The sequence below is a fragment of the Aulonocara stuartgranti genome (genome assembly GCF_965226115.1).
Source record: "Aulonocara stuartgranti genome assembly, chromosome: 17".
NCBI lineage: Eukaryota > Metazoa > Chordata > Actinopteri > Cichliformes > Cichlidae > Aulonocara > Aulonocara stuartgranti.
In genome coordinates, this window is record NC_138953.1 from 4,343,004 (window position 1) to 4,357,043 (window position 14,040).

Consider the following 14,040-nt stretch of genomic DNA (forward strand, 5'->3'; position numbering starts at 1 on the left):
TGTAGCCCTCACCTCAGTAGTGATGAAGTGCTTTGAACGCCTGGTCAGAGACTTCATCATTTCTTCACTACCAGACACACTGGACCCACTACAGTTCGCTTACCGTCCAAATCGTTCCACAGACGATGCCATCTCTCATCTCCTCCACACATCACTCACTCACTTGGACACTAGAAGGGGGAATTATGTTAAAATGCTCTTCATAGACTACAGCTCTGCATTTAACACCGTAATTCCCTCCACACTCACTACCAAGCTGGAGCATCTGGGACTCAGCTCATCTATGTGTCAGTGGATCTCCAACTTCCTAACTGGCAGACCACAGGCAGTAAGGATGGGCGGACATGTCTCAGCCTCCACCACTCTCAGCACTGGAGCCCCCCAGGGGTGTGTTCTGAGCCCCCTGCTGTACTCTTTGTACACATATGACTGTGTGGCCACTACCAGCTCCACCACCATCATCAAGTTTGCTGACGACACCGTCGTGGTGGGCCTGATCTCTGATAACAACGAGACGGCCTACCTGAAGGAGATTAGGAATCTGGAGAACTGGTGCCAGAGGAACAACCTCCTTCTAAACGTCAGTAAGACAAAGGAGCTGATAGTGGACTTCAGCACTAAGCAGGAGAGGAACTACCAGACCCCCGTCATCAACGAGTGCCCAGTGGAGAGAGTGGACAGCTTCAAATACCTCGGAGTTCACATCACGCAGGACCTGTCATGGTCCTGTCACATCAACACCGTGGTGAAAAAGGCCCGACAGCGTCTCTACCACCTCAGACGCTTGAGAAACTTCCAACTGCCCTCCAAGGTGCTCAGGAACTTTTACTCGTGCACCATAGAGAGCATCCTGGCGGGAAACATCTTAACCTGGTTCGGGAACAGCACCATGCAGGACAGACGAGCTCTACAGAGGGTTGTGCGGTCAGCTGAGCGCACCATCCGCTCCGAGCTCCCTGACCTGCACTCAATCTACAGCAGGCAGTGCTGGACCAAGGCCAGGAAGATCGTGAAGGACCTCAGCCATCCCAACAACAGACTGTTCTCTCTGTTGAGGTCAGGAAAGCGATTCCGCTCCCTGAAGACCAACACAGAGAGACTGAGGAGGAGCTTCTTCCCGCAGGCGATACGGTCTCTCAATCACAATCACACCACCACACAGTACTGACCCACACATATGGTTCTTACACACACACTGGACTTTGTTTTTGCACAACACTGGTCACTATATTCTTCATTTCCGGTTAATACTTGTACAGCTGCTGTTATTGTGTATATATTTATTTATATTTAGATTTCTTCATACATTCTTATATAGTTCTATATTGTGTATTGTGTATTTTGTTGTACAGTTATTTTATTTTCAACTTTAATTTATATATTTATCTTTATCTTATTCTTCCCAGTTAAATTTACCCTTCATTCTAATTTGTGTTGTACAGTTATTTCATTTTTAACCTTAATTTATATTTTATTCCTTCCTAGTTAAATTTACCCTTTTTAATTTTTCACATTTATTTCCTATCTTATTCATAGCCTTTTCCTTTTTTGTTTTCTTTAGATCACGAGCAGTTGTCCAAGCATTTCACTACATATCGTACTGTGTATGACTGTGTACGTGACAAATAAAATTTGAATTTGATTTTGAATTTGAATTTGAATTTGATTCAGGTGTGCTGACCCAGGGTGAGATCTAAAACCTGGGACACCGGCCCTCGTGGACTGGGATTGGGGACCCCTGACTTAGATGTTCACTGACAAACTTGTGATTGGCCTGTACGTGTGCCTTCAAATCAAATCAAATCACTTTTATTGTCACATCACATGTGCAGGCACACTGGCACAGCACATGCGAGTGAAATTCTTGTGTGCGAGCCCCACAAGCAACAGAGATGTGCAAACACAACAACACAAACGAGCAAAATACAAGAATGGCCAACCTGAAACTAATAAATATATGTACAATATATAATAGTGTATGCATTTCTGGATGTGTATACTAAATATTTTCCTACGTGTGTGTGTGTGTGTGTGTGTGTGTGTGTGTGTGTGTGTGTGTATACACACATTTTTACAAATTAAATAGTAAAAAAATAAAATAATAATAATAATAATAATAAAATATATAAAATATACAGAGTTGAATATGTGCAAAACAAGTGGCATTTATATACAGTGTGGAATGCATAATGTTGAAGTTCCAGTAGTGAAGCTGAGGTGTCTATGACGTGTTCAGCAGTCTGATGGCCTGATGGAAAAAGCTGTCTCTCAGTCTGCTGGTTCGGGACCGGATGCTGCAGAACCTCCTTCCTGATGGAAGCAGTCTGAACAGTTTATGGCTGGGGTGACTGGAGTCCTTGATGATCCTCCCCGCTTTCCTCAGGCAGCGCTTCCTGTAGATGTCTTGGAGGGAGGGAAGCTCACCTCCAATTATCCGTTCAGAGCACCGCACTACTCGCTGGAGAGCTTTGCAGTTGTAGGCGGTGCTGTTGCCATACCAGGTGGTGATGCATCCAGTGAGGATGCTCTCAATGGCACAGTGATAGAAGGTCCTGAGGATGCGGGGGCTCATGCCGAATCTTTTCAGTCTCCTGAGAAAGAAGAGGCGCTGCTGCGCCTTCTTCACTGTTTTGTTTGTGTGTACTGACCACGTAAGATCCTCAGCCAGGTGTACGCCAAGGAACCGGAAGCTGCTCACTCTCTCCACAGCAGCACCGTTGATGGTGATGGGGGTGTGTACTTCTCTGCACCTCCGGAAGTCCACTATCAACTCCTTTGTCTTTGCGACGTTGAGGGTGAGATGGTTGTCTTGACACCAGTGGGTCAGGGCGCTGACCTCCTCCCTGTAAGCTGTCTCATCACCGTTGGTGATAAGACCCACCACTGTAGTGTCGTCCGCAAACTTCACAATGATGTTGGAGCTGTTAGTGGCTGTGCAGTCGTAGGTGTAGAGTGAGTACAGGAGAGGGCTCAGTACACACCCCTGTGGAGCACCAGTGTTCAGTGTGATGGGGGATGAGGTGATGCAGGTTAAGGCGCTGCAAGATTTCAATCCATTACAGCATTGTATGTTATAAATGATGTTCTTTGTGACTGTGGTCCCCTGTGTAACAAGCTTCTCCCATGTAGTTTTGGGAATATCCACCACCTTTTTTGTGATAATCATTCACCCCATGATTTTCACGGAGCTCCAGATCAAGGGCGATTGATGATCACCTTATTACAAAGGTTCATGCTCATAATCTTGCAGCCCATTCCAGCACCGTGCAGATCTACAAGCACTTTTTTCTATGCTTTTTCTATCTAAGTAACATTCACATATATGCACACTCCAATAGATGCATTGGAGAGCAAATTGGGGCTCAGTATCTTGCCCCCACTTGCTTTGGCTTGCAGAGTGGAGCAGCCAGCGATTGATAAACCAAGCCTTCCCTTTAGCGGATCCATTCTGTACTTCCTGAGCTACAACCACCCCATTAAACATTTAGTTTGATTAAGTTTGATCAATCGAGTGTCTTACAAAAAGTAAGACATGACAAGAAACTTACAGAAAGAATATATGACAGAAACACTATCCATCAGTGACCACAGGGTGATGATTAAATAGTAAAGCCTGGGGATCATCACTAGTCTGTCTCCAAAGCAAACTTAATGAAAGCAAAAATGTACAGCTTTATTTCACAGAGCCCACCTTCTCCCATTCATCTCCTCTCAGACCCTTATAACCCCAGAGGCCCAAAATGCCACGCCACAACATCGCTACCTTCTCCACAATAAAACTACCACTAACACAAAAGAGGCAAACACACTCAAGTTCAAACCACATGCCCACCCTCTCCTCCGCATACACAAAAACGCTCACCGAGTTAATGAGTAGCCACAGTTTTGAGTAGTTCTCTGTCATCAATGTGTTAGCACCTCCAACCATGCAGACTATCATCAAATGGCACAGCGCGGAGAAACAGGAGGGTGAAAAAAAGAAATCACTGCAAGGTTTCTCTTAAGAAGATTTAACTTTTCATATTTCAGTCAAAGGAGCTTGCAAAGAAAAGCGTCTAGACTTCTTTAAGTTGCTTGAAGACGTTTCACCTCTCATCCGAGAAGCTTCTTCAGTTCTAAGGTCAAATGGTGGAGAGTCCCAGATATAACATATGCATATTTAACATATGCATATTTTTTGCATATTTCAAACATTACACTTGTTAATCAGCTCTTTCATGTGCTTTAACAACCAAAGTTCTTCCAAGTCTCACTGACTAATTATGTACATAGATGTATTTATCCATTCATCACTGACTTTTGAGGATGGCGTGTATCTACAAATCTGTCAGCAGGTAAAGTAAGGTCTAAATTACAGACAGAAAAACTCAAACCTCTGTCAACAACATGGGCATAATTGAGAAAACGATTTCTTTAGCGTAGACATGCAACTATATACCACTGCAGTTAAAATTATCTGGATTTTTAATGGGTCCAAGTCTGCTTGTTAAGTCGTTTTGTCACATGACCAGAATTCTCAAGTTGGTTCACACTGCATGAATTTCAGCTTGAACTATTCACACTCTCTCTTCTAAAGTGTACTGCTGCTGTTTCACAAAAAAGCATTATAATGGGAAATAAAGTGATTTTTACTGTGAAGAAATTATGGAAAAATGAAAAGAATTGGTCACATACGTTAATACTAACTGCACTTCTGGATTTATTGATCAAACATTGATCAGGGACAGGCATGATGAGTAGTTAAATAAAGATCTGCAAGTGATGGGACTGCGGACTGCAAACTCCACAAAGTAAACGACTCCTGCTTTATGACCGTGTTTGGCTGTGCTGTAAACAGTGCATAAGTCACTCTTGTTTTTAAAGCAGGGGCTCCCAGATTTACACGAAGTATCAAAGTACGCTTGTTTCAAACAGTAACCTAAAGTTTTGCCAGGCCAACCATGAATCAAATTATTTGAATTCTATTATCAACTGTCATGGGTAGTTACTCTTACTTAGAAGGAGAAGCTTCTGTTTTAAGTTGATGACATATGAGAGATATATATATATATATATATATATATATATATATATATATATATATATATATATATATATATATATATATATTTTTTTTTTTTTTTTAGGGGTGCAACGATACTTGTATCGATATTGAACCGTTCGATACAGTGCTTTCGGTTTGGTACGCATATGTATCGAACAATACAAAATTTTTAATTTATTTTATCAACTTTTCATCTGACGATGCTGTCTGTGTTGAGAGCTCAGTGGATCTGCGCTCAACTACTCTGCCTAGGCTGCACTGTCGAGCACAGATTTACTGAGCGCAGGGCAAGCTAGCAAGACAGAAGTTAAGCTCTCCTTGCAACATGGCAAACTGAACCTCCCCCACCCTCATTTGGAACTATTTTGGTCTTCATGTGAAGTATGACCCTGAAGGTAAGCGCGTCATGGACAAAAGTAAAACAGTATGTCGGATGTGCCACGCAATGCTCAATTACACGGGTGGGAACTACTGCATTAGCGCAGTTTGCTCGTTAACATGTTGACGCTGTCCAGCCTCACTCACAGGGCGATCCGCGGTAGCTCGTTAACGGAGATTTGCCGTGTTGTGGCGTTAACGTCATTTCAGATTTACGCTGACAGCACTAGTGGGAACACAACGAATATGACTGCACATTTACGCCGACATCATCCTAGTGCAAAGACAAGTGGAAGCAGACAAAAACAACAAGCACGCATGCTACAAACTACCCGAAGTCATTTAGACAGCCGTTAGCACATGATTCTCCTTATGGGGACCTGATATGTTCAATATGGTGCTGAGAATATAGCCCAGAAGAAGCGTATAGTATAGCTTTTATTTTGGAAAGAGCCATTTCTCTGTAATAAACTCTCTTCTCCAAAGATGAGTGATTTCTCGATCAGAGATTTATTATTTTATCCCTTTGTTGTTTCAGCAACATTCAATTTAAAAACTGTGCGTTTGAGTATGTATGTATGTGTATATATATATATATATATATATATATATATATATATATATATATATATATATATATATATATATATATATATATATATATATATATATATATATATCTATCTATCTATCTATCTATCTATCTATCTATATATATATATATATATCTATCTATATCTATATCTATATCTATATATCTATATCTATCTATATATATATCTATATATCTATATCTATCTATATATATATCTATATATATATATCTATATATATATATATATCTATATATATATATATATCTATATATCTATCTATATATATATATCTAGATATCTATATCTATATCTATATCATATATATATCTATATATCTAATCTATATCTATATATCTAATCTATATATCTATATCATATATCTATATCATATATATATATATATATATATATATATATATATATATATATATATATATATATATATATATATATATATATATATATATATATATATATATATATATATATATATATATATATATATATATATATATATATCTATATCTATATATATATATATATATATATATATATTTTCAACTCGCCTTCTCTTCGAAAAACTTCCAAATATTCCACTTTCCCCTTTTTCAGATCCTCTGACTTGCACACTTATTTCTTTCTCAGAAACTTCAGCATTTTTCAGCTACCACTTCTGCCTTTCATGTGTTTTTATTCTATGCATTTCTCACTCTTCCAGCTTATTTTCTGTTGTGTGTGTGAAGTTTTTAAAGGGTTTAGCTCATTTGATTCCCTCTACTGCTTCAGCAGAATCCCCCCCACCTGCCCTTGTTGTGCCTCTTCTTCTCCAAAGCTTTCAAATGATCTAATCTGTCCTACTTTCTTTTCCCGTTAACCTCCTTTCACTTTCACATACCTCTGCATCATCTCCTGCTATTTTATGTCTTCCCTCATCCTCTCCAAGAACTCTCACATTTTTTTCCTCTCTCAATAATATTTTTACTTTCTCTCATTAAACCAAACCAAACCCAGTCTTTTTTTCTTACAAATCCCCCTATGCTGATTTCTTATCTTCCTCCCACATTGTTTTCCTTTAGGTTGTCTTGCTTCACCTCTTTCTTTCTCAAAAACCTTGAATGATTTCGTTCTCCACCCATAATTGAGCTTTCTTTGGTGAACATTTTCACTGATCCTTCTTTTATTTCCCTGTCTCTACAGAGCTTTTGACACATCGCCACATTTCTCTCTCTCTCTCACTACTTGTCTTCCTTCTCTCTGTGGTCATTAGCAGCTTTGCCAAAAGGCAAACAGAGTGTAGCAGCAATATGCAGTACATCAATGTCCTACTTAACTGGCCTGCTTTTAGATCCAAGTCCTTCTATCTAGGCCAGGGTCCAGTGTGAGGCTCAACAGGTCCTTTGGTGTTCCACTGGCTGAGAAAAAGCACCAGCAAAAAGCCTGAGCTGTAAAATGTCTAACATTGTGTGGAACACATGCTTTGCACAGATGCTGGTTATTGCTGTTGGGTCACTTTGAAAAGAAAAATATTTTAAAGTTTGCTTAATGTTTATGGCACCATCTGAAAAATTTGAAACTGACGAATATAAAACAATTAACAGGTTGTGACCACTCTGACAGGCTTTAAGCTAAATGCTCATGTAAACATGTAGAATCCTAATGTTAACTGGTAATGTTTTTAGTGGTCCTCAGTCATCTTTTAAGCCCAACAATCAGCAGCTCGTTCAACATGCTACAAACAGACTCACAACAAAAGGAGAGAACACATTAAAACTTCAATGATTGCCAGCTACAGAACATAAAGCTGGTCTTCTGACTTCCTACAAGCATGAATAGAAAAACTGTTTAGTCACAAAATTGGTCTAAAGGTGCTATCACATAGCACATCGCTCTGAAACCAGTTATTCTATTTTATTCTATTCTCAGTGGATGGTGTCATACAGTGATGCACCAAGAAAAGCACAGAAATTGGGAGCTCCGGTAGATTATGAGGACAAAGTTTGACAAACGCGCAGTTAATGTGGCTCAATTGAACTCCCATTGAACCCAGCACGTCCTGTGTGGAAGTCCCATGATGTATACCACATTTTAGCATCACTTTTATTTGAACTTGAACTGAATATCAAGATGTATTCACCGACATTTAGAATTAGCGTCTCAGACCATGTTTCTACATCCTGTGAATCATTTTGCCACCATGTGGGTTGTTCAACCCCAACCTTGAAATCTGCTACTGCTCTGAATCATCTGGACATCATCTCACTTCCACCAGTCAGGATGAGACTCGTCACTAGGCTTGACTGTGATGAGTCAGTTCTCGCAGGAAACTGCGTAACGTTTGACTGAGTTCCCCCATCCAGCAGCCTCTTGGGTAAAAAGCAAGCCTGCTAAGGGTTCATGGGATTAATGCCCAGAATCTGTCTGCAAATGTGAAATCACAGGATCGTGAGACGTTTCCTGTTTGCTCTTGGATGGCATCTGCTTTTCTATCGCTCACTTCCATCCGTGTGTGTGTGTGTGTTGTGTTCTCACCCAGGCGGCTGCCATGGCGCGGCATCACCATGAAAGATCCCAGAGTGCCCCCGATGACGCTGTGTGGCCGGCGCAGGGGCGGCTTCTTGAAGGAACCGGTGTACTGGTGCAGAAAGGAGTGCATGCTGTGGGAGGTGGGTGGGCGGCCATTCCTCATGAAGGGCTCTGAAACACAACAAAGCTAGTGTCAGGATGTCTGATTTCATGACACCCAGATGCTCCACAGTGGAATCACAAATCCTCGGGTGCACGCACGGAGCACCAAAGAATATCACGTCCCATCTCCTTCAACCTTTGAAATGTGTTGGTTATGTGACATGCATACTGTGCAGCAGAGGTTTGTTTGAACCAACAGAATTTTATTTAACATTTAAGTTGAGATCCAGAAATGTTAAAAAATACCAACCTTCAGCCTCAATTACAGGGAGATGGGTAGAAATAAACATGAGACGACATCAAATATTCTCCAGAGTTATGTAATGCCCAGAGTGACAAACCTATGCTAAGAGGAGAATAATACCACAAATAAACACACACACAAATACTCCGTGAGTCAAAGACTGAGACTTCAGGTTGTTTTATACAGATTTTTGTGCTCTTGGTTCTGTATGATGTCAAAGGGATACCTAACATGATCCCCTCATGCTCACAGAAGTCCTACACACTGTGCAAACCTTGACTACAAAGGTTGATTTAGAGAGCGAACGCTCTATGAGCATTTTGGTCCTTCTTAAGAAATGAAGTGATCAACTGACATAATTATCTTGCTTATTACTTCTAATCCAACTAGGTCTTAAGACTGCAGTTGCGAGGGTACTTCTTGTTCAGAGAGGTGTGCTACACAGCTAGTTAAAGGCTTAGCGGGCTATGTTGAGCTTAAAGTCAGAGTTTTCTGTGTCATGAAAGTGGCTCTTGTGGTTTAAATTCAGCTGGAAGCGCCACATCTTTTCAAGTTCTTTAATTTACAGCATGTTCTAAGTGCCATATAGATTATGTTTTGGGCCAATAAGTCTTATATGTGCAAGATGTCAAGCTGCTCCTTGCTGAAACCTGAATGAAGCACCACATTGACACAGGAATATCTATATGTTGTTGAACTCTAATCTGCTGTAAAAGTCTCTTTTACATTGCTGGAATTGTAGCAACTAAAACAGATAAAAACACACAAGAATAGATGTTCAATCAGTGAGTTTGATTTCAACTTGAACTGCTGACATAATAAAGGGATTTCCACATGGCCTTTATTAGGCTGTGGGACAGTAATAATGTCTAAATGAATCCAGTTTAAAGTTTTAGAAATCTAATGTCCAGCTGTCACCTTACAATTCAACAGTAGCAATTCAACTGGAATTAAAACATTTATTTTAGCGCTCTGTGTGAGATTAACAGTTTTGTGCAGCACTCATCTTTTGTCTTATTTACAAAACTGTTGTGCTTTACTGGGTTTTTAGGCTTTGTCAAGCCAGCTAATGCAAAGAAAGCTTGGCTGTGAACTGTATTTGCAGTGTACCCTTTCTGCTGCTGTCAAAAATAGAGGAGTCAAGAGTATGCCCCACTGCAGGACGGGTCTAGATTGCCTCTGGGAAAGCAACTGAATGATAACGACAATCGCCATGATAAGAACATGACCGGTGAGTCAGCCAGTGGGGAAACAAGAGAAGGGAAGGTCTAGAGGCTTTCAAAATAAGATTAAAAAAAAAAAAAGTCTGTGGAGGTTTGCAGTCTACTCCTAAATGATAGATGTCAGTACTGAGAAATGATTCACCTTTCATTGCTTGAATAGCAATTAGAATAAAACAGCGAAGTCAAAATACAAACAAAGTAAAAGCAGTTTTGTTTCTGTTTTTAAGTTTTCTGCTCAATGTCCAACTATTCCCTTTGGGAATTACTCTCTGGGAATGCCTCTGCAACCACGAGAATAGACTTTCTCTAACCCCAAAATTAGAAAAAAAAAAGGCATCTAAAATAATTTTCTAAGTGGACATAGTCAAAGGAGCTTGCAAAGAAAAGCGTCTGGACTTCTTTAAGTTACTTGAAGACGTTTCACCTCTCATCCGAGAAGCTTCTTCAGTTCTAAGGTCAAATGGTGGAGAGTTGGTGTGAGATTATCATTCCTGAGATCATCATAATTTCTCCACCATTTGACCCTTAGAACTGAAGAAGCTTCTCGGATGAGAGGTGAAACGTCTTCAAGTAACTTAAAGAAGTCCAGACGCTTTTCTTTGCAAGCTCCTTTAACTACAATGACCTGGATGACTGAGAACCTTCACAGACCTAAGTGGACATAATTTTAAAAAAAAGAAACAACAGCAAACCGGAAAAAAAGGATTGTAATACTGAGGGAAAAATGGCCAAGTATACAAATATTTGAAAGCATAATGTGGGGCTCTCTCACAACAATTAAGTTCCCTTTCCTCTAAGAAAACATTACAAAACACTTTCTCCCATATGGACCTTTAACATACATACAAAAACATCAGACACGGTTTCATTCTGCACTTGATTCGATTGATGGGAACAGAAAGTTCCAAAGTCCTTTAGTGCATCCTCCATCCATTTTCAACTGTGAGCGGATGGATTTTGCCAACGTTTCAATCATGATGCTGTCACACCAAAAAAAAGTTACAAACTAAGTACACATTAATGAAGTGATTAATGTTCATTTATCCTGACAGCTGTCAATCAAAAGCAGCAGCCACTTATGGTCATGTGTCTATCAACCCAAAGGTTCACTGGAGACGTGGTGTAGCACATATGAGGGAAAAGCAGAAAAAGATTGGATGTCTGTGAATGATCATTCACTATGGACTACTTTCTGATCGTCTGAGAAGCTCTCAGTGTGTGTGTGTGTGTGTGTGTGTGTGTGTGTGTGTGTGTGTGTGTGTGTGTGTGTGTGTGTGTCTTTAAGTGCTCTGCTCTTACATAACTCGGTAGAGAGGTACTTGGAGGAAGGCCTTTACAACTGTTACTGACACACATGCTGAACTTTGTCTTCATCAGCTTCAGAGATTTATAATTTAGAAGTCCCTGAGAGATGTCGAGATACAAAACCCCCGTGTCCTTCTAGCTTTTACATATCAGCTGAAGGGCATGCACAAGAAAACACTTAGAAAAATCAGACTGGTAGAATTTTCTACGCTGGTGCAGATCAGGCAGGGACTCAAATCAGAGATTTTTTTAATGGAATTGTAACCCTTTTAAAATGAATCATCCTCATTTTATTCACTGCAACTAAAATATGTTTTTACCATTTTGTTCTTTTGTATTTCAACATTTCTATACGTTCATATCTTTTTTAGAAAAGGATTTGTAAAAAGAAAAGGTGAATACCGTTGTCCTTGGTGCCACCATCTTCAATGGTCATTTGCTCAGCCAGTTCTGACAGAGACTCGTCGATGGTCTGACTGGGGCGGAGTGTTAATGACAGACGCTTCTTAATCCTCTTCATCTTTTCCATAACAGGGCAATGTGCGGCCTGCAGGACACACAAAAACACAGAGTCAGCTACAAAAGAATGCAACATTTAGAAGACTGCTTTCATCTGTGCTGTTATTTTGTGCATTCTTGTGCGATGTTGAAGATTTTGTGAGCACCCGTACAGTCCAAAATATCTCCGCTCATGAATAACTCAAAGCTCCTTTTAATCCAATATTCATTCACTTTGCAAATGCTTCAACAGTACATGAATAAACCATGAACGAAGCATGAATAAAGGATGACCATCATGCACTTGAACACAGCTGTTTTCACTTACACACACGCTCACGCATTCAAACGAGGAGAAATTAATGAGCGCTAATTGACAGAGTCAAATCAGTTTGCCGAGACACACGTACACGCTGTGCACGGCTGCGAGCGCCTGCCAGTGTTGTTCCAGACGAATGTATTTCTGTTGACGCAGCAGTTGTTCAGGTCACAGGAAACACCTTGCTCAATCTGCCTGAAGCCAGACCGTGTTCATTGTGTCGCTGCGGTATCGCCTCGTCAATGTGTGCGTGTGCATGAGTGTGAGTATGTGTGCGTGCACCCCATCATACAGCTCCAACCTCTTCATCAAGTTTGCGGACGACACAACGGTGGTGGGTCTCATTAGCAACAGGGATGAGACCGACTACAGAAGTGAGGTGAGACGCCTGGCCACGTGGTGTGCTGACAACAATCTCTCTCTGAATGTGGAGAAGACGAAGGAGATTGTTGTGGACTTCAGGAGAATGCACACCCAACATGCTCCTCTGACCATTGACGGAGCGTCTGTGGAGAGAGTGAGCAGCACCAAGTTCTTGGGTGTGCACATCACAGAGGATCTCTCCTGGACGTACAACACCACAGCACTGGCCAAGAAATCACAGCAGCGTCTCTTCTTTCTCCGCAAACTAAGAAGAGCAGGAGCACCAGCCCCCATCATGTACACTTTCTACAGAGGCACCATCGAGAGCATCCTGTCGAGCTGCATCACTGTGTGGTTTGGAGCCTGCAATGCGTCCTGTCATAGAACCCTCCAACGCATAGTGAGAGCTGCAGAGAGGATCATTGGTGTCTCTCTCCCCTCCCTCCAGGACATTTACAGCACCCGTCTCACTAAAAAAGCCCTTTGCATAGCGGCTGATCCCACACACCCAATGCAAAGCTTCTTCAAGCTGCTGCCGTCGGGGAGGAGACTGCGGAGTCTCCAGGCCAGGACCAGCAGGCTGAAGGACAGCTTCATCCATCAGGCTGTCAGGAAGCTTAACTCCCTCCCGATTCTGCCCCCTCTCCCCTCTCTCCTCCACGGTCTCACTGAACTCTGTCACACACACACAAACACACACACTCTCTGACTCACTCACTGGCCTGCACCAGTTACCAGTCACTTTGTGGAGCATTGGACTGCCATTACCTCATAAGACTTTGTTGTTACACTTTCTCTTACCATACATTACCAAATCTCCATTTGCACTATTTGCCTATTTGCACTACTCTGCCTGGTTTACACTCAATGTCACTTACCCATTATATTGTATATTATATAGCTTTCTTGTTATATGTAAAATTGTATTTATTTAAATTTTTACTTTTTAATTATTTTACCTGCATTTTTTTAACCACTTTTATATTTAAATATATTTAAATGTTCATTTGCTATTTATCTAGGGAGTGAAGAGTAACGCAATTTCTATTCTCCGTATGTCCTGTACATGTGGCAGAATCGACAAATAAAGTTGACTTTGACTTTGACTTTGACTTTGACTTTGACTTTATGAGGCAGGCTGAGTGGAGGAAATGCAGTGAGGAAGCAGCGGCAGCAGAAATGCCCTGCCCATGCTGCCTGACCCTCGGCACAAAACACGCTAACCCCTGCCGTCACCATGCCTCTCTTTTCATTTCTCTCTCAAGGTCGTTAGCTCCCTTCATACTCAGGAGACCCCATCTGCCTGTCCACGCACGCACGCGCACCTTCACTAATACATCATCCATGACACCGCACAGCGAAAATGGCTTCAGTCAATATCAGCA

General features: G+C 41.1%; 1 protein-coding gene across 4 annotated transcripts in view; it reads right to left on the reverse strand.

The window, feature by feature from the left end:
* Positions 1 to 14,040, reverse strand: part of cdk17 (cyclin dependent kinase 17) — a 56,766-nt gene that overhangs the window by 15,736 nt on the left and 26,990 nt on the right. For all 4 annotated transcript variants that reach the window (XM_082511111.1, XM_082511109.1, XM_082511112.1 and 1 more), the window contains exons 2-3: positions 11,878 to 12,022; positions 8,548 to 8,712 (exon numbers count right to left, since the gene is read on the reverse strand). In XM_082511111.1, coding sequence (XP_082367237.1) covers positions 8,548 to 8,712; positions 11,878 to 12,004 — 292 coding nt within the window. In that variant the 5' untranslated portion in view covers positions 12,005 to 12,022. The remainder of the gene's footprint in view (positions 1 to 8,547; positions 8,713 to 11,877; positions 12,023 to 14,040) is intronic.